General features: G+C 43.9%; 1 protein-coding gene across 21 annotated transcripts in view; it reads left to right on the forward strand.

The window, feature by feature from the left end:
* The window catches only part of GPHN (gephyrin), a 590,200-nt gene that overhangs the window by 330,782 nt on the left and 238,555 nt on the right, over nt 1-20,863 (forward strand). For 10 of the 21 annotated variants that reach the window (XM_073348373.1, XM_073348352.1, XM_073348355.1 and 7 more), the window contains exon 5: nt 2,625-2,663. The exons of the other annotated variants lie outside the window; for them this stretch is intronic. In XM_073348373.1, coding sequence (XP_073204474.1) covers nt 2,625-2,663 — 39 coding nt within the window. The remainder of the gene's footprint in view (nt 1-2,624; nt 2,664-20,863) is intronic. 21 annotated transcript variants of the gene reach the window in all.

The following is a 20,863-nucleotide window of genomic DNA, read 5'->3' on the forward strand; positions in this document are numbered from 1 at the left end:
CAGCCGGGTCCTAGTAAAGATCAAGATGGACAAGGCACAGGATACCGTTATCACCCCTGCGTGGCCTCGCCAGCACTGGTTCAGCACGCTCATGAACATGGCGGTGGCCCCTCCCTGGCCCCTTCTCTACCATCTGGACCTGCTGTCACAGGATCACGGTTGGCTCCTACACCCCAGCCTCGAGTCTCTACACCTCTCGACTTGGATGCTCTGTAGTTGAACCTGGAGGAGCGTACCTGCTCAGAGGAGGTCCAGCAGGTCCTCTTCGGAAGTAGGAAGCCATCCATGAGACTAACTTACCTGGCCAAGAGGATGGGGTTTTCCCACTGGGCGTCAGCATTTCTCCCTCACGTTCTACAGTGCAGTGCATCTTGGACTACTTACTGCAGCTCAGGACCCAGGGTCTGGCACATTCTTCCATCAGAGTGTACCTTGCGGCCATCTCCACGTTCCACCAGCCGATCCAAGGTCAGATGGTCTTGTCTCATGACATGACTGTCAGGTTCCTGAAGGGCCTCAAGAGGCTTTATCCTCAGGTACACGCCCCTGTCCTGCAGTGGGACCTTAACCTGGTCCTCTCCAGGCTCACCAGCCTGCCTTTTGGGCCGCTGGGCCCCTGCTCCCTTTCCTACTTGTCCTGGAGGGTCGCTTTCCTGGTGGCAGTGATGTTCGCGAGACAAGTCAGAGATTAAGGCCTTGATCTCGAAACTGCCTTACACAGTGTTTTGTAAGGACAAGGTCCAGCTGCAGCCCCACCAGTCTTCCTGCCAAAGGTGATATCTTCCTTCCACATGAGCCAGGACGTATTCCTGCCAGTATTTGTCCCAAGCTGCACAAGACTGTCAGGGAGAGGCATCTGCACGTGCTGGATGGCTGGAGGACCCTGGCTTTTTACTTGGAGTGTACCAAGCCTTTCTGTAAATCCACCCAGCTCTTCATCACTATGGCAGATAGGATGAAGGGCCTTCCAGTTTCTTCACAGAGGATTTCCAACTGGATCACCTCTTGCATAAAGACCTGTTATGTGCAAGCAAAGGTCCCACTGCCGCCAATCATTAGGGCCCATTCGACTAGAGCGCAGGCATCTTTGGCAGCCTTCCTGGCGCACATCCCAATCCAGGTCATCTGTAGAGCCGCGATGTGGTCCTCAGTCCACACGTTCACGTCTCAGTATGCCATCACTCAGCAAGCCAGAGAGAGCTCTGGGTTTGGCAGAGCTGTATTACAGTCTGCGCAGCCATGAACTCCTACCCGCCTCCACGGGAACTGCTGGGAGTCACCTAATGTGGAATGGACGTAAGCAAACACTCTAAGAAGAACAGACAGTTACCTTTTCCATAACTGGTGTTCCTCGAGATGTATTGCTCAAGTCCATTCCACGACCCGCCCTCCTTCCCCACTGTTGGAGTTTCTGGCAAGAAAGAAATGAGAGTGCGGGGAGCCAGCAGGGCCCCTTATACCACGCCATATGGGCGTCGCTCCAGAAAGCACCAGAGTAACTCCATTAAGGATACTGCTGAGGGAAAAACTTCCGGCACCAGTGCATGTGGCGAGCACACACACCTAATGTGGAATGAATATGAGCAACACATCTTGAAGAACACCAGTTACGGAAAAGGTAACTGTCTATTTTGGAGGTTTGGATAAATATATGAAAGTGTGGATACTTCTTTGAACCTTCAAGCCTATAGTGAGAATTTTCCTATGTTCCCTCAGGTATAGCCTCTCCCTCACCCAAATTTGCCTGCTCACCCTTATCTTAAGGGGATGTAATTTGGAGGGCTGAGGAGAGGGATGTAGGTGTCCTGCTGAACTGTAGATCAGTCTGTGGTCCCCTTCATCCCTCCCCAGGCAGGTCCTCATAATTCTCAGTCAAATCCCCACGCCAATCTGGCAAGCAGCTACAGCAACGAGATGAAAAGATGCAGTTGTATTTCCACTGGGTCTGGTTGCTTCTGTGACTTTCTTAGCACTTACGTCTCAGATTTTTAAAGTGTGTTTTTGAAACCAAACTGCTGGTGAAATATCTGAAACATACTTTGAGATGCAAATATAAGTGATGCCCCAGAGAGCCCCTGAGTTGCAAGAGAATAGCCTCATCAAGGTACAGTGAAGGCGTTGCTGAATCTCCCCAAACACAGCAGTTGCTTTTGGAGAAGAAAAGGGCCATTCCCACAAAGACTGATGCTTCCTAGGATGGGAAGTGATTATCTGGACAACTTAAAATACCAGCCTTTGCTAGAGGTGAGTTGGGGTTAATGAACCTCTTTAATGTATCCCATAAAATGAACTGCATCAGCCTTGTGCACTGGTGTCTGTCCTCACTAGCTGTCTTGCAGTGGATATGGGAGTGAGCTCTTGATGCTGTCTCCTATCTCCACTTGCACAGCCTGCACTAGAGGTAAGTGTGGTTCTTGGAAGTAGAGGTGGGATATCATGAGATGAAAGTGGTGTGGACTTCTTAAACCTTTCTCAGACCTCAATAAAGGCTTGGTTCCAGAGAGAGGCAGAGATTCAGACCAGTTCTTATTTTGCCCAAAACAATTCACCAAGCCCTAAATTGACCTGCTTTTCCTCAGACGGGGAGTCAGAAATCCCTTTTCTCTTCTGTTTTTCTGCTGCAGAAATTCCCAACATTCCCATTTTCTGGGCTCCAGAGAGGGGTAAGCAACATCTTCAATTCCAGCCAATCATTTCCAAACTAATTCTTTGCTGGTTTTTTGTTTTTTGTTTTAATCATCAGAAACAGCTTTCAGGCTCATTTTTCCCATTTGTTTGATTTCCTTGTGGATTCGCATAGTTCTGTTAATAGGAGGGTCCTGTGGCCTCCCCAGGCACTAGGGCTCAGATTCATCTGCTGTTTCCATTTATGTACTGTTCTCTATTGGATTTTCATGGTTTACTATGTTAATCTAATGGTGTTATTAGAGAGTGTTTTTCTCACACTATCCTTCAGTACCTGAAAAGCATTGTCATCCTGCTGCCAACCTATTATCGGGCTTCCATTTTCTCCATGCCAGCAGTAGTATTTGATTATTAATGGACATTGCCCTCTTGCTACCCCTGTCCACCTAGGGATTGCCTGGCATTCATTGCTCTCTTTATGCTATGTCTACCTACTGGCAGCTCAGCATTGCCCCCCTGAGGCCCTGGCCTTCTGCTTGATTGTACGGCTTTCCCCTCTTGACCACCTGATTGCCTGGCATTGACTATATTTTGCCCTATCCATCTGTTGAGTGGCTTGCATTGATTTCTTACTGCTCTTTACATCAGATTGCACGTGGGCATTGACTTCCTGCTGTCCTGCCTCCTTTTTTGAGTGCTTGATACTGTCCTCCTTCTGTTGTGTGCAGCTGTTGACTTCCTGGAATTGCTGTCCTGCTGCTTTGTGCATCTGCTGATTGCTTGATACTGCTTTATTGACTTGCTGAGTGTCTAGCATTTCCTTTCTGCTTTTCCACCTGCTTTCTAGCTTACATTATACCCTTGCTGCCCTTTGAGTCTGATTATACACTGGCATTGCCCTTTTGCTGCACTGTCCACTTGCTTATTTTCTTGGCATTTATTTCCTGCTGTCCTGCCTACCTGCTTAGATTTCACTTCCAAATTAGCACAATTTGAAAAAAAAATCATAGGAAATGTGAGGAACCGGAAAAGACTATTATCTGGCTCCAGTGAGCCCTGCTTCAACCCAACATACCAGCACTTTAATATTGATCTCTGTATCTTCATCATGCTTTGTCGTAGGATTACTCAATCCCTTCTCCTCTTAGAAAAGATTGAGAGATGCAGTAATCTCATTTAAACTCTTTGCTGCAATCTCCTCATCTGAATTTATTCTGTAGGTATATTACAGTTTGCAGGACCTAGCATTTGTACAATGCTATTCAGTATAAAATCATTTTACCAACATTATCTACAGAAATCCTTGCAGTACCACTGTAAGGTAGGTAATTAACTATTAGCCACGTATTGCTGAGGCTCAGAGACATTAAGGGCTGAATGCTCAGCTGTGCTCTGTAGGCACTTTGCATAGTTTTTGGATTCCAAAGGTAGGAGGGATCCTTGTGATAATCTAGTCTGACTTCCTGCAAAACACAGGCTATAGAACTTCCCCCACAATAATTCCTACACTATATCTTTTAGAAAAAAAAGCATCCAATCTTGATTTTAAAATTGCCAAGAACGGAGAATCCACCAAGACCCTTGGTAAATTGTTCCAATGATTAGTAACTCTCACTGTTAAAAATTTACACCTAATTTCCAATCTGAATTTGTTTAGGTTCAGCTTCCAACCATTGGATCATGTCAAACCTAGATTGAACAGCCTATTATCAAAGGTACCTGCTTGTCCCCCAGGCAGGTACCTATAAACTGTAATCAAGTCACCCCAAGCCCTCTCTTTAAGTTAAATAGATGGAGCTCCTTGACTCCATCACTGTAAGGCATGTTTTCTAATCCTTTAATCAGTCTCCTGGCTCATCTCTGAACCTTCTCCAGTTTATCAAAATTCTTCTTGAATGATGGATACCAGAACGCAGTCACACTAATGCCAAACGCAAAGGTAAAAAACTTCTCTACTCCTACTTGAGATTCCCCTGTTTATCCAAGGATCGTATTAGCCCTTTTGACCACTGTGTCACATTGGGAGCTCATGTCCAGTCACTGCTTCCCAGGATAGAGGTCCCCATCCTGTAAGTATGGCCTATATTTTTTGTTCCTAGATGTATACATTTACATTTAGCCATATTAAAACACATATTGTTTGCTTGCACCCAATTTAGCAATCAATCTAGATCGCCTAGTATCAATGACCTGTCCTCTTAATTATTTATTACTTTCCCAGTTTTTGTGTCATCTGCAAATTTTATCTGTGATGATTTTAAGTTTTCTTCCAGGTAATTCGTAAAAATGTTATATAGTGTGTGGCCAAGAGCTGATCCATGTGGGACCCCACTAGAAAGACCCCCCACTCAATGATTCCCCATTTACAGTTGAGGAAAGATGCTAAAAAAAGATTCTTTTACAGATCCCTGATTCTGAGGTTGATGTTCTAAACAACACTGGCTTGCTGCAACTGGCCCAAAGATTCCTTTGTAGCAGAGGAAAATTGCCAGAGTGCAGCATATTCCAGACATACACCCTCTCACTCAGGCGTGCCCCTAACACATCCTCAATGCTGAGAGAATCTTTAATTGCCCACTTATGGCAGCTTTTTGGCCTATTTGTATGGAGCAGGGGCCAGGATCTGACCCTGTGTGATTTGCTCAATGAGACAAGTCATTGTCAGAGCCTAAAATAGAAATAAGGATTTCCTGCTTTCTTCTCCTGGACTCAAACTACTAGCCCACACCTCTCCTAAGACATGCTGGAGTTCTCAGTTACTCCTAATTTTCTTGGGTTTGGATCATGCTTTTGAACCCAGTACCATAATGAACATTCTGTCTCTATAGACTCCTTTCATCTCTGTCATAATTTCATAGAAAAGAATTATGTTACATTAAAGTCTTCCTTCTTACAATTAAAACAAACTGATCTCTCAACTTTTCCTGATAACTTAGATTATTCAGATTTGATGTTACCTGTGTTGACATGTGCTGTTTTGAAGGGTGCCTAATTATTATAGAAAAGGTCTAACAATTGCTTTATAATGTAAGAGAATAACATTCCTCAAGGCAACAATCTCTTTCCTCTGGGATAGAGCCCAGCACAGTATTGGATCAAGCAAACAATTTTTATAATATCAGATTATTCAAGACATTCACTTCTCCTTTGTAGGATAGTTCCCAACATTACAAACAATATTTCAGATAATGTCAAACCAGGACTTTCCCTATGAGTTTTCTGGTTTTCACTTTAACCCTGAGAAAACTGAGAATTCTTGTATTTTTTGTTCTACACTGAGAAACTGACCACTACTATTACTATTACTTCCACTCCTCTCTATCCTTTCACCTGCTCTCCCTTCTCCAAACACAAGAGTCCTTCCACCTCTTTTATCAAGTACCCAAACATACTCAGCAAGCTCACAATTGTAGAAGGCTGATGTCATCTCATTCCCCAACAACCTTGCATTGCTGGAGGTCCTAGCAACAGGTCTGTCTGATCTCAATGCCAGTTTCATTCCAGTTCTTCCCCAACTCCCAGCCTCAGCTCTCAATATGACATTTCTCCCTTTGCTGGTTCCCAGCCTGGTGTTTGGGAATGGGTATCAAAAGGAGACATTACATTAGGAGGGTGGAGGAATGGTTTCCTCCAACAAAGTAGAAGGACTGTTGGATGCATCTAGAACTCATTTCAAATCTCTCCACTATCCCTTCAAAAATAGCTGTCTCTCAGATGTTATTCAGATTTTCTAAGTGTAAAACCAATAGAATGCCACCAAAGCAACTGACTGAGAGGCCACAGAATTTGCTATTTTTTTCAATGTTAAGAGCTTTATATGTTTTTTCAATTGAAAATTTTAATTGGCAAAAAAACCAGGTCAAAACTGCCTCAGGCAGCTTCTCAACAAGCTATCAAACCAAGTCAGTCTTACAGGTGTGATGTTCAAATTAACAAAAATTCTAACCAATTTATTTTAAAAGATTTTTGTGTTCATTTCAGAAGGATATTTATCCAGTCATTTTCACATCTACAATTGAGTTATAATTTGATTAAAGAACCAATAAAAATATCAAAAGCAATGGAAAGCACTAAAGCAGGAATCGTATTTATCAAGTCCTATCATCATCTTTGCTCTTTGGCATTCTGCCCTTCTGATAAAGTGACCCCTATATGTGTTAGCTTCTTTAGTGCAGCTGTACCCTTTGCAACAAGAAGGGTCTTAAAATTAATTTTTGAGATGCTCAGCTCACTCTCTTTCAAACTTGTAAACTTTCCTTATGTGGTACTTCTGTGTTTCCTAACTCAGCCAACTTTTCTCCCTGTTTTATTTCCTGTTAATGAACACTTTGCCTTCACCACTTATTTCTGAAATGGAATCTTGTCAAATGATTTTTTAATATCTAGTGTACATCATCCACTGAAATGTCCTTTGCATGCCTGAGTACTTCTGACTATCAGTCATCAGCAAGGTTTTTTCCATGTATTCTCATACCACACATCCTCAGAGAGTTTCAATACAGTAAAAGATTTTAAACTTTTTGGATTGGTAGCTTTCTTCTTTGTCTCTTACTTCCATCATTTTAAATACAGGGTCCCTTGTTACTTTGCAGTACTCCACAATCTTTCCCAAAGCTAGCAAAAATTTTATATTACATTTATATTACATTTCCGGTTGCTTTGGTCACTTCCTGTAATCTCCTGTGCTTTATCTATTTTAAGGGAATCATAGGTATCTAGGCATTTATGCTGCACTCATCATTGTAATATCTGAACATCTGGCTTCTTTAACTGTCATTCCTGCAAAACTGATTCCAGACTAATGCAGACCAGCACGCTGTTTCTCTCTAAATAAAGTAACTATTTGTCACTTGTGTTGCCTCCTGAACCCGAAATGAAAGCACATCGCTCTCCTGATCCCCTTGATGGAAATTCACTGTTTTCAATCTCAGTAGAAGCTCTCCTTTTTTAAAGAGAAGTCACTGTATACTCTGCAAACTGACTCTGTAAAAGTTGCATTGTGGAATTCCGTGTCTCAATGGCTTCCAGATCAAATTTGAGAGATTTTTTTTCTAAATGCTGGTGCCTCAGTCTCCACCTAAATTGTTAACTATAACTCATGTATTATCATCAGTACTAATTTTTTTTTCAGTCAGAATTTATTTAACAATTCTGTTGCTGATCTATCAGGCAGAATAGACTCTAGTTCTCTCTCTGTCACCTCTGTTGACTCTGTGGGACTAAAAGGAATAAAAAGGAATACAAATCTATTTTTGTCTGAAAAAATGAGCAAATACATCTTAATACAGACAGCGGACAGATCTGATGAGTAAGAAGGTGCCATATTTACATGACTACTTTTCTGATCATCATCATATTTTATCACCAACTGTTTCTTTTACTTTTTAGCTATTACATATACTGTACATTAGGATTTTAAAAAATCAAAAACCTTACACACTGTCTCCCTTTCATAAAAAATGTCTCTTCTTTGAGTGTAGATTGAAAAAAATTTCACTTACTTTTCTAATTTGCAAATGTGATAGAAGTATAATCATAGTACAGTCTTGAGTTGACTCCCTGCCCCCGAAATAAAACCTGTAGCTTCAGTTAGGTGAGATGCCTCAGGTAATTAAAACAACAGATTTAGAGAAGTCAGAAATGAAGAAGACCAAATAGTCATTTAGTCTAACCTCCGGTGGCCAATATAGGATTGTTCTTTACATAACATTTTTCAGTTGTTTTGTCCAGTCAAATTTTCAATTTTCAATTTGATGGGGCTTCTACCATTTTTCTTGAAAAACTGAAAACAGCCTAATAGATTTCATGGTCAGGAAGATTTATCTGATATTCTACCTGAATTTTTGCTTAATTTAATCTTTTTACTGCTAGTTATAGTGCTTTATAGCCACCTTAAATAATCCTCTCCATGCTTGTTTTATATACTCTTCAAATATTTGTAAATATTGTTGTTTTCCTTTAATGGTTGCTTAGATGAATTCTCAGTTACAGACCCCTTTGCAGTCCCTCTCAAGTGCATGCCTCTGGTGGCAGGTTTTGCTACCTTTAGCCATTCTGGGTGGAACCACACAGTCCTGCCATTCTTAGTCTTCAGAGTGAGAGCCGTGTTAGTCTGTATCCGCAAAAAGAAAAGGAGTACTTGTGGCACCTTAGAGACTAACCAATTTATTTGAGCATAAGCTTTCATGAGCTACAGCTCACTTCATCAGCCCCTCTGTTTACTACCCATGAAAAAACAACAGGCCCAGGTATATGGCACCTCCAAGACCTTTTCTGTGGGAACATGTGACCAGCAGCTGAATAGAGTGACTCAAAACAGTTTCTTCAAAATAAAGTATTATTTATTCACCCCAGGGTACAAAGCACTCAGAGAAGAGGTTTGAAATGACAAAAGGCCTATCCACCTGGGTCTTTTTCTCACAAATTTTCTTAAGTTCTGCTCAGCCCAAACACCCCTGATTTCTCTGCTCAGTGTTTTGATCTCTGCTGCCCTACAGGCATGCGCCCCTCCCCTTTCAAAGCTACAGGAAGTATCTGTGTGCTGCTCCCTTTGGGGAACAAACTAAGAGCAAATAATTGGGATGCTGCTGTTCTGCCCTGCACTAGGAACACAGCAGCAGGCAGCAGGACAGACTGCTCTGCTGCTTTGCCATTCCTCAGCATGGAGAGCTCACAGAGCTGCTCATAATGCTGCTCTCAGCAGCTGAGGGAGCTGTGGGAGAACTGGGAGAGAATCCCAAGATGCACAGCGATCAGCTCTTCCTTCTCACTACACTACACTGCGGGATACCCACAATGCATTGCTCACCCTGTCGATGATCATGTCCCCAATGTGGACATGATCTTTTGACAGAGGGAACAAGTGTGAACACCCTTTGGCAATTTTTGTTTTGGCAACTTTTGGATATTGACATAAGTTTTGTCAACAAAACTTGGTAGTGTAGACAAGCCCCACGATATAAAAGGCATTATAACTCCTCTTAGCCCTGGTCTACACTACAAGTTTAGGTTGAATTTAGCAGCGTTAGATCGATTTAACCCTGCACCTGTCCACATGACAAAACCATTTTTGTCGACTTAAAGGGCTCTTAAAATCGATTTCTGTACTCCTCCCCTACGAGGGGATTAGCGCTGAAATCGACATCGCCTGGTCAAATTTGGGGTAGTGTGGATGCAATTCAATGGTACTGGCCTCTGGGAGCTATCCCAGAATGTGCCATTTTGACCGCTCTGGACAGCACTTTCAATTCAGATGCACTAGCCAGGTACACAGGAAAAGTCCTGGGAACTTTTGAATTTCATTTCCTGTTTGGCCAGCATGGTGAGCTCATCAGCACAGGTGACCATGCAGACCCAGAATCACAAAAGAGATGCAGCATGGACCAAATGGGAGGTACTGGATCTGATCACTGTATGGGGAGACGAATCCATGCTATCAGAACTCAGTTCCAAAAGACGAAATGGCAAAATATTTGTAAAAATCTCCAAGGGCATGATGGACACAGGGACCCGCAGCAGTGCCGCGTGAAAATTAAGGAGCTCAGGCAAGCCTGCCAAAAAATCAAAGAGGCAAACGGCTGCTCCGGGTCAGAGCCCCATACATGCTGCTTCTATGGTGAGCTGCATGCAGTTCTACAGGGGGGCCCGATTACTACCCCACCCCTGTCCGTGGACACCTGCAAGGGGGTAGTCTCATGCAACAGGCATGAGGATTTGTGGGACGATGAGGAGGAGGAGGATAGTGCACAGCAGGCAAGCAGAGAAACCATTCTCCCCGACAGCCAGGAACTCTTTATCACCCTGGAGCCAATATCTTCCCAACCCTCCCAAGGCAGGCTCCCAGACCATGAAGCCGGAGAAGGCAGTTCTGGTGAGTGTATCTTTGTAAATGTAATACATGGTTTAAAAGCAAGTGTGTTTAATGATTAATTTACTCTGAAGACTTGGGATGCATTCACGGCCAGTACAGCCCCTCCTTTTAAATGGCCAACCCAATGGGTGCTTGGTATGGGAAAGGAGGGTGCTGCTGTTTGAAACCATTCCCATATGCTATGAAGGTTGAAGAAGCCGAAACACTGTGGCTTACCATGGCTGCCTGTAAGCTGAATTCTGCTGCCCTGCCCTGTGTGTGTGATCTCTCACACCAAACCAGCAGGCCCTCAATATAAGAGGCAAAATGTGATCTTGTACCAAAAGCACATGTGCTATGTAATGTTAACAGCTTGGTTCACCATGAAAGAGTCTACCCGTTGTTCTCTAAAATGTGTCTTTTCGAATACTACTCTCCCTTTTTTTCCCCCTGCAGTTGCAAATGTTTCAACACTCCCCCTATCATCTCCGCCCCAGAGGCTAGCGCAGATAAGAAGGCGAAAAAAATGCACTCGCAATGAAATATTCTCTGAGCTCATGCAGTCCTCCCGCACTGAAAGTGCTCAGCAGAATGCGTGGAGGCAAACAATGTCAGAGTCCAGGAAAGCAAAAAACAAACGCGAGGACAGGAGGGACAAGTGAGATGAGAGGTGGCGGCAGTGTGATGAGAGGAGGCAGGATGCAATGCTGAGGCTACTGGGGGATCAAACTGATATGCTCTGGTGTCTGGTTGAGCTGCAGAAAAGGCAGCAGGAGCACAGACCGCCACTGCTGTAACCGCCTGTCCTCCTCCTCAAGTTCCATAGCCTCCTAACCCAGACGCCCAAGAACGCAGTGGGGATGCTCTGGAAATCCAAACACTCCACCCCAGAGGACTGCCCAAGCAACAGAAGGCTGGCATTCAATAAGTTTTGAAGTTCAGTGTGGCCTTGTCCTTCCCTCATCCACCACCCCTCCCGGGCTACCTTGGCAGTTATCCCCCTATTTGTGTGATGAATTAATAAAGAATGCATGATTTTGAAACAACAATGACTTTATTGCCTCTGCAAGCAATGATCGAAGTGGGGAGGGCGGTTGGCTTACACGGAAGTAGAGTGAACCAAGGGGGCGGGTTTTCATCAAGGAGAAACAAACAGAGCTGTCACACTGTAGCCTGGCCAGTCTTGAAACTGGTTTTCAAAGCTTCTCTGATGCTCACCGCACCCTGCTGTGCTCTTCTAACCACCCTGGTGTCTGGCTGTGCATAATCAGTGGCCAGGCGATTTGCCTCAACCTCCCACCCCGCCATAAACGTCTCTCCCTTACTCTCACAGATATTGTGAAGCACACAGCAAGCAGCAATAACAATGGGAATATTGGTTTCGCTGAGGTCTAACAGAGTCAGTAAACTGTGCCAGCGCTCTTTTAAACGTCCAAATGCACATCCTACCACCATTCTGCACTTGCTCAGCCTATAGTTAAACAGCTCCTTATAATGCTCATAACTGCTTTGGTGATCTGAGCGGGTTCCATGCTTGCCGTGGTATGGCGTCTGCAGGATAGCAGAGTTGCAGTGGAATCAGTGGCTAAAGACGGATGCCACGAGAATAGATATTTATAGAGAACAACAAGAGAACCTGCAAGGTGGATTCATGAGAGCAGGAGAGCAGAGTTGCAGCGGAAGCAGAGAAGGATGACAGTTAGCACCGTGAACATTTCCCGAGGAAGAACACATGTACCCGGGAGCCCATGACAGACAACATGGAGAAATTAACTATTGAGACAATAGCAGCAGAGCAGAGTTTTAGCTGAAGCAGTGTATGACGACAGTTAGCAGTCCTACTGCACTGTCTGCTGCCAGCAGCACCCAGGACACAACAGCAGCAGTGTCGGTGAGCTGAGCTGAGCGGGCTGCACACTTGCCGTAGTATGGCATCTGCGTGGGAAAAAAGGCGCAAAATGATTGTCTGCTGTTGCTTTCACGGAGGGAAGGGCGACTGACGACATGTACCCAAAACCACCCGCGACAATATTTTTTCCCCATCAGGCATTGGGAGCTTAACCCAGGATTCCAATGGGCAGCGGAGACTGCGGGAACTGTGGGATAGCTACCTACAGTGCACCGCTCTGTAAGTCGATGCTAGCCACAGTAGTGAGGACGCACTCTGCCGACTTAATGTGCTTAGTGTGGACATACACAGTCAACTGTATAAAATCGATTTCTAAAAATCGACTTCTTTAATATCAACCTAATTTCATAGTGTAGACATACCCTCAGAGATAAAGGGGACAAGCTCTTTAATCCCTTAGCAAACAGATCAGATCCTTGTATCTGGCTGAGGAATGGTGGCTAAAGGGTTGTGGGGAGAGGCAAAGTTGTCTATTACCATTATTACTATAAAGCCATTATTATTAGATACTTCTTGATCCCAGGAGTGAGAATCCTACACAGGTGGAATCTCTAGAGAAGAGAAAATTACTTACGTATGATTCTGTTTCTCTGAAGATATTATCTTGCAGAGTACTCTCTCACCTGCCCACATCCCCTCAGAGTTTGGAAATTAATGTTTTTGAATGCTCCCACTCCCCTGGCCATATTTTTCATCTTATGTTGGTCATCTTGAAATTTTGAATGCCCTTTTCTACATTCATTACCAATGTAAATGGAAGGAACTGACTGGAACATTCATAGGCAACATTTATACTTGGCAGAGGGTAGCAAACAACAGGCAGTAGGGTACCAAGCTTGCTATCGACCATGCTACTGCTGCCCTTAAAAGTTAGAAAAACATTATGAACTAAGGGACTTATAATTGAAACTAAGGAGCTAATGCCCAGGAGTAAGAATCCCGCAAGATATCGTCAGAGAGGAATAATTACAGGTAAAGATCTTTAATTTTTGTTGTGTCCACCATGAAAGGATATTTGGGTACAGCGCTCTTGACTGATGGGTTATTTGAGGGGTGAAGCTCCTCAAAAAGCAAGGTCCTTTCCTTTCATGAGAATTAAGGCCACCGCTGAGCAAAAATGACGGTCTTGTTTTTGTGGAGGGGGCTGGAGTATGTGGCTCAGGGTCCCCACTTTTTACCTTCCTGAGGTCCCTTTTGGTAATTATCCAGGAGCCCAAGAGTGGGACTTACTTTGTATAAAATGAAGCAAACTAGCCAGACTTATCTCTAATATGCAAATGTAGTCTGAAGAAACTATAAACTCACCAAATTAAGACTGAGCTCCCCATACTAGGCTGTGTATTTTTTCAGAGCTACAACTCCTTATTAATTATTAAGCCAGTCACAGTCATTGTAGAATTGTGAGTGACACGTTTCAGAAGGACTTTATTTAGCCCCTACATCTTTAAACCTATCATAAGATTCCATGAAATAGTAACACCACGGAAGGTTAAAAAAAAACCTACTAAATAGACTTCTACTGTTTTTTGTTCTCAAATTTGGCAGTGCCTCTTGAATGTATACTGTATATTTCACCTCTGTTACACAACAGTGAAAGAAAGTCAGTATGGTGTAGATCATGCTGTGAAACATCACTTATAACATCAATTTAACACCTAGTGAAGAGCTGATTCTCTTACCCAAGTTTTTCAGAGATAGTAGTGAGTTGTTAGGAGTTGCTGAACTTGCAATTATTTCCAAAGGGGAAAAACAAACAAGAAACAATCCACTGATAGTCTGTGATTATCATTTAACAACTCCAATAAGAAAAACAACTAATAAACACAATGAATGAAATCCAGGCTCCACTGAAGTCAGTCAGGATATTGCCATGAACCTTGGGTAAGAGAAGTTTCATCCTAATTAAACTATAAATTGCACATGTTTGAAAGAATTTGGGACTTTCATTCAACTTCACTAAAATGGTGTATTGTTGTATCTAATTTCCAATGTATGATTTCACTGTATTTCTTTGTAACACTGCAAAGGAAAAAATAAATACCTGTTAATCTTGAGTTGCTCTCTTCTCCCTTTCTCTCTTCGTTTCCTCTCCTGCAAGAATCTGATCTATGCTCATTCCACACAGTTGTTTACATGCCATCTGGTTGCTTTTTATACAGCGAAGAGCTACAAAGGGATCTCACAAAACTGGGTGACTGGGCAGCAAAATGGCAAATGAAATTCAGTGTTGACAAATGCAAAGTAATGAACATTGGAAAACATAATCCCAACTATAAATATAAAATGATGGGGTCTAAATTAGCTGTTACAACTCAAGAAAGAGATCTTGGTGGCAAATTTATTAGAGCATAAGCTTTCGTGGGCTACAGCCCACTTCATCGGATGCATAGAATGGAACATATAGTAAGATAGATAGAGATATAGATAGATAGATAGATATACATAGAATCATAGAATATCAGGGTTGGAAGGGACCTCAGGAGGTCATCCAGTCCAACCCCCTGCTCAAAGCAGGACCAATCCCCAATTAAATCATCCCAGCCAGGGCTTTGTCAAGCCTGACCTTAAAAACTTCTAAGGAAGGAGATTCTACCACCTCCCTAGGTAACCCTTTCCAGTGTTTCACCACCCTCCTAGTGAAAAAGTTTTTCCTAATATCCAACCTAAACCTCCCCCACTGCAACTTGAGACCATTACTCCTTGTCCTGTCATCTTCTACCACTGAGAATAGTCTAGAACCATCCTTTTTGGAACCACCTCTCAGGTAGTTGAAAGCAGCTATCAAATCCCCCCTCATTCTTCTCTTCTGCAGGCTAAACAATTCCAGTTCCCTCAGCCTCTCCTCATAAGTCATGTGTTCCAGACCCCTGATCATTTTTGTTGCCCTTCGCTGGACTCTTTCCAATTTATCCACATCCTTCTTGTAGTGTGGGGCCCAAAACTGGACACAGTGCTCCAGATGAGGCCTCACCAATGTCAAATAGAGGAGAATGATCACATCCCTCCATCTGCTGGCTATGCCCCTACTTATACACCCCAAAATGCCATTGGCCTTCTTGGCAACAAGGGCACACTGTTGACTCACATCCAGCTTCTTGTCCACTGTCACCCCTAAGTCCTTTTCCGCAGAACTGCTGCCTAGCCATTTGGTCCCTAGTCTGTAGCGGTGCATTGGATTCTTCCGTCCTAAGTGCAGGACCCTGCACTTATCTTTGTCCTTGAACCTCATCAGATTTCTTTTGGCCCAATCCTCCAATTTGTCTAGGGCCCTCTGTATCCTATCCCTACCTGCCACCGTATCTACCACTCCTCCTAGTTTAGTATCATCCGCAAATTTGCTGGGAGTGCAATCCACACCATCCTCCAGATCATTTATGAAGATATTGAACAAAACCGGCCCCAGGACCGACCCTTGGGGCACTCCACTTGATACCGGCTGCCAACTAGACATAGAGCCATTGATCACTAACCGTTGAGCCTGACAATCTAGCCAACTTTCTCCCCACCTTATAGTGCATTCATCCAGCCCATACTTCTTTAATTTGCTGACAAGAATACTGTGGGAGACCATGTCAAAAGCTTTGCTAAAGTCAAGAAACAATACATCCACTGCTTTCCCTTCATCCACAGAACCAGTAATCTCATCATAGAAGGCGATTAGATTAGTCAGGCATGACCTTCCCTTGGTGAATCCATGCTGACTGCTCCTGATCACTTTCCTCTCGTGTAAGTGCTTCAGGATAGATTCCTTGAGGACCTGCTCCATGATTTTTCCGGGGACTGAGGTGAGGCTGACTGGCCTGTAGTTCCCAGGATCCTCCTTCTTCCCTTTTTTAAAGATTGGCACTAATTAGCCTTTTTCCAGTCATCTGGGACTTCCCCCGTTCGCCACGAGTTTTCAAAGATAATGGCCAATGGCTCTGCAATCACAGCCGCCAATTCCTTTAGCACTCTCGGATGCAACGCATCCAACCCCATGAACTTGTGCATGTCCAGCTTTTCTAAATAGTCCCTAACCACCTCTTTCTCCACAGAGGGCTGGCCACCTACTCCCCATGCTGTGTTGCCCAGCGCAGCAGTCTGGGAGCTGACCTTGTTCATGAAGACAGAGGCAAAGAAAGCATTGAGTACATTAGCTTTTTCCACATCCTCTGTCACTAGGTTGCCTCCCTCATTTAGTAAGGGGCCCACACTTTCCTTGGCTTTCTTCTTTGTTGCCAACATACCTGAAGAAGCCTTTCTTGTTACTCTTAACATCTCTAGCTAGCTGCAGCTCCAGGTGTGATTTGGCCCTCCTGATTTCATTCCTACATGCCCAAGCAATATTTTTATACTCTTCCCTGGTCATTTGTCCAATCTTCCACTTCTTGTAAGCTTCTTTTTTGTGTTTAAGATCAGCAAGGATTTCACCGTTCAGCCAAGCTGGTCGCCTGTCATATTTACTATTCTTTCAACACATCGGGATGGTTTGTCCCTGTAACCTCAATAGGGATTCCTTGAAATACAGCCAGCTCTCCTGGACTCCTTTCCCCTTCATGTTAGTCCCCCAGGGGATCCTACCCATCAGTTCCCTGAGGGAGTCGAAGTCTGCTTTCCTGAAGTCCAGGGTCCGTATTCTGCTGCTTACCTTTCTTCCCTGTGTCAGGATCCTGAACTCGACCAACTCATGGTCACTGCCTCCCAGATTCCCATCCACTTTTGCTTCCCCTACTAATTCTTCCAGTTTTGTGAGCAGCAGGTCAAGAAGAGCTCTGCCCCTAGCTGGCTCCTCCAGCACTTGCACCAGGAAATTGTCCCCTACATTTTCCAAAAACTTCCTGGATTGTCTATGCACTGCTGTAGTGCTCTCCCAGCAGATATTAGGATGTTTAAAGTCGCCCATGAGAACCAGGGCTTGCGGTCTAGTAGCTTCTCCAAGTTGCCTGAAGAAAGCCTCATCCACCTTATCCCCCTGGTCCGGTGGTCTATAGCAGACTCCCACCACTACATCACTCTTGTTGCTCACACTTCTAAACTTAATCCAGAGACACTCAGGTTTTTCTGCAGTTTCGTACCAGAGCCCTGAGCAGTCATAGTGCTCCCTTACATACAGTGCTACTCCCCCACCTTTTCTGCCCTGCCTGTCCTTCCTGAACAGTTTATAACCATCCATGACAGTACTCCAGTCATGTGAGTTATCCCACCAAGTCTCTGTTATTCCAATCACGTCATAATTCCTTGACATCACTAGGACCTCCAGTTCTCCCTGCTTGTTTCCAAGGCTTTGTGCATTTGTATATAGGCACTTGAGATAACCTGCTGATCACCCCTCATTCTCAGTATGAGGTAGGAGTCCTCCCCTCACAGACGTTCCTGCCTGTGCTTCCTCCCGGTATCCCACTTACCTCAGGGCTTTGGTCTCCTTCCCCCAGTGAACCTAGTTTAAAGCCCTCCTCACTAGGTTAGCCAGCCTGCTCGCAAAGATGCTCTTCCCTCTCTTCGTTAGGTGGAGCCCGTCTCTGCCCAGCACTCCTCCTTCATGGAATACCATCCCATGGTCAAAGAATCCAAAGCCTTCTCTCCGACACCACCTGCGTAGCCATTCGTTGACTTCCACGATTCGACGGTCCCTACCCCGGCCTTTTCCTTCCACGGGGAGGATGGACGAGAACACCACTTGCGCCTCAAACTCCTTTATCCTTCTTCCCAGAGCCACGTAGTCTGCAGTGATCCGCTCAAGGTCATTCTTGGCAGTATCATTGGTGCCCACGTGGAGAAGCAGGAAGGGGTAGCAATCCGAGGGCTTGATGAGTCTTGGCAGTCTCTCCGTCACATTGCAAATCTTAGCCCCTGGCAAGCAGCAGATTTCTCTGTTTTCCCAGTCAGGGCGGCAGATAGATGACTCAGTCCCCCTGAGGAGAGAGTCCCCGACCACCACCACCCGCCTCCTTCTCTTGGGAGTGGTGGTCGTGGAACCCCCAACCTCAGGACAGCGCATCTCATGCCTTCCAACCAGCGGAGTCTCCTTCTGCTTTCTCCCCCCAGACGTATCATCTGGTCCACTCTCCGCAATGGTACCTGTGGAGAGAACATGAAAACGGTTACTTACCTGTGTCTGCGTTGCTGGTACCTGGACATTCCCCCTTCTTCTTCTGGAGGTCACATGTTGCCAAGCTTCTTCACAGGCCTCTTGGCTCTGCTGTGCAACCTGCTCTAAATCTTTAGAGCTTTGTGCCCGTAAAAACATATCCTGACTTTTGTCCAGAAAATCCTCAGATTCTCGTATGCAACGCAGGGTCGATATCTGCTGCTCCAGACCTTCGATCTTCTCTTCCAATATGGATACTAGCTTGCACTTTGTACAGACAAAGTCGCTTCTGTCCTGTGGAAGAAAGACAAACATGGCACATCCTGTGCAGGTAACAGCAGCTGAACCCCCCCACCGCATATCACCTTCCTACTTTGAGCTTCCTCAGAGAAGCTGGCAAGATGTAAGCCTCACTGGGCTCACCCCAGGCAAACTCCTAGGCAAACTCCTGCTGTGTGATGTTCTGCTCTTCCCCGCTGCTCAGCTGGTTTGCCGCCACTCAGCTGGTTCATGGAGCTCTGGCTATTTTTAAACAGCCAGGCTTCCCTGAAACAAACAAACAGATACCCCCAATACCTGCCCCCTGTAGGCTACCACCCAATCAGGCACTCGCTCAGGCTTTCAAACTGCCCTCCCAGCAAACACACACTCGGATACTCACTCAGCAAACACGCACTCGGATAATCAAGTTCTTGGTTATCACTACAAAAGTTTTTTTCTCCTGCTGATAATAGCTCATCTTAACTAATTAGCCTCTCACAGTTTGTATGGTAACTTCCAACTTATCCCATATGTGTGTGTGTATATATATATATATATATATATATATTTTTTTTTACTATATCTTCCATTTTATGCATCCGATGAAGTGGGCTGTAGCCCACAAAAGTTTATGCTGTAATAAATTTGTTAGTCTCTAAGGTGCCTCAAGTACTGTTCTTTTTGCAGATACAGACTAACACGGCTGCTACTCTGAAACCTGTCATTGTGGATAGTTCTCTGATAACATCCATTCAATGTGCAGCGGCAATGAAAAAAGCAAACAAAATCTTGGGAATCATTAAGAAAGTGATAGATAATAAAACAGAAAATATCATGTTGCCCCTATAGAAATCCATGGTATGCCCACATCTTGAATACTGCATGCAGATGTGGTCTCCCCATCTCAAAAAAGATACACTGGAATTGGAAAAAGTTCAGAAAAGGGCAACAAAAATTATTAGGGGTATGGAACAGCTTCCGTATGAGGAGAGATTAATAAGATTGGGATTTTCAGTTTGGAAAAGAGACAACTAAGGTGGGATATGATATAGGTCTATAAAATCATGACTGGTGTGGAGCAAGTAAATAAAGAAGTGTTATTTACTCCTCATAACACAACAACTCGGGGTCACCAAATGAAATTAATAGGCAGCAGGTTTAAAACAAACAAAAGGAAGTATTTCTTCACACAATGCACAGTCAAACTGTGGAACTCTTTACCAGAGGATGTTGTGAAGGCCAAGACTATAATAACAGGGTTCAACAATGAACTGGATAAATTCATGGAGGATAGGTCCATCAATGGCTATTAGGCAGGATGAACAGGGATGGTGTCCCTAGCCTCTGTTTGTCAGAAGCTGAGAATGGGCGACAGGGGATGGATCAGTTGATGATTACCTGTTCTGTTTATTCCCTCTGAAGCATCTGGCATTGGCCACTGTCATAAGACAGGATACTGGGCTAGATGGACCTTTGGTCTGACCCAGTATGGCCGTTCATATGTTCTTTTCTTCCTCTTAAAAAAAACCCAAACTTTAAATTTTTGAACCCTGTAAATTGCACTGTCCTATTTCTCCTCCCCAGTCTGTATTTATCACAGTTAACAATATGCTTTAAGGGAAAGCAGGATACATGCCTGGGAGTAGAGAGTCTCTATGATTTTTACCAGCTTCTCTCCCTCCTCTACTAAATTGGTAGGGAAGTTTCCCTAAAGTGAATTATATTTGCTCTTTAACAATTCAGACATTAAAAGAAAGACTGAAAAGAATCTTTTAAAAGTTGACATGAATAAACATTTTAGATAAAATTGTGATCAGTATAAAGTTATTGTGGAAAGATGGAGAGGGTAAGAAAGTAAAGATAAAATAACATTTTAAAGATGAGTTTATACCATATTGCAGTTGCACCACTGCCTTTATCTTTCATCCTCCCTTAAGTGGAATAAGTTATTTAAAAAGTTAAGGGCTTGTTAATTCAGTCTGCCATAAAATGGGGCTGACTTAGGAAGCACAGCAATTTGTGAGCGGGAAAATATGACTATGAAAATAATATTTTTGTTTGATCTGTTTGTTATCAAGTATCCACAAGCATGGCTACCTAAGAATTTAAACAGAAACTTGTTGATGAGAATCAGAGAATCTTGTCACAATGT

Source organism: Lepidochelys kempii, chromosome 6 (assembly GCF_965140265.1).
Source record: "Lepidochelys kempii isolate rLepKem1 chromosome 6, rLepKem1.hap2, whole genome shotgun sequence".
Classification (NCBI taxonomy): Eukaryota; Metazoa; Chordata; order Testudines; family Cheloniidae; genus Lepidochelys; species Lepidochelys kempii.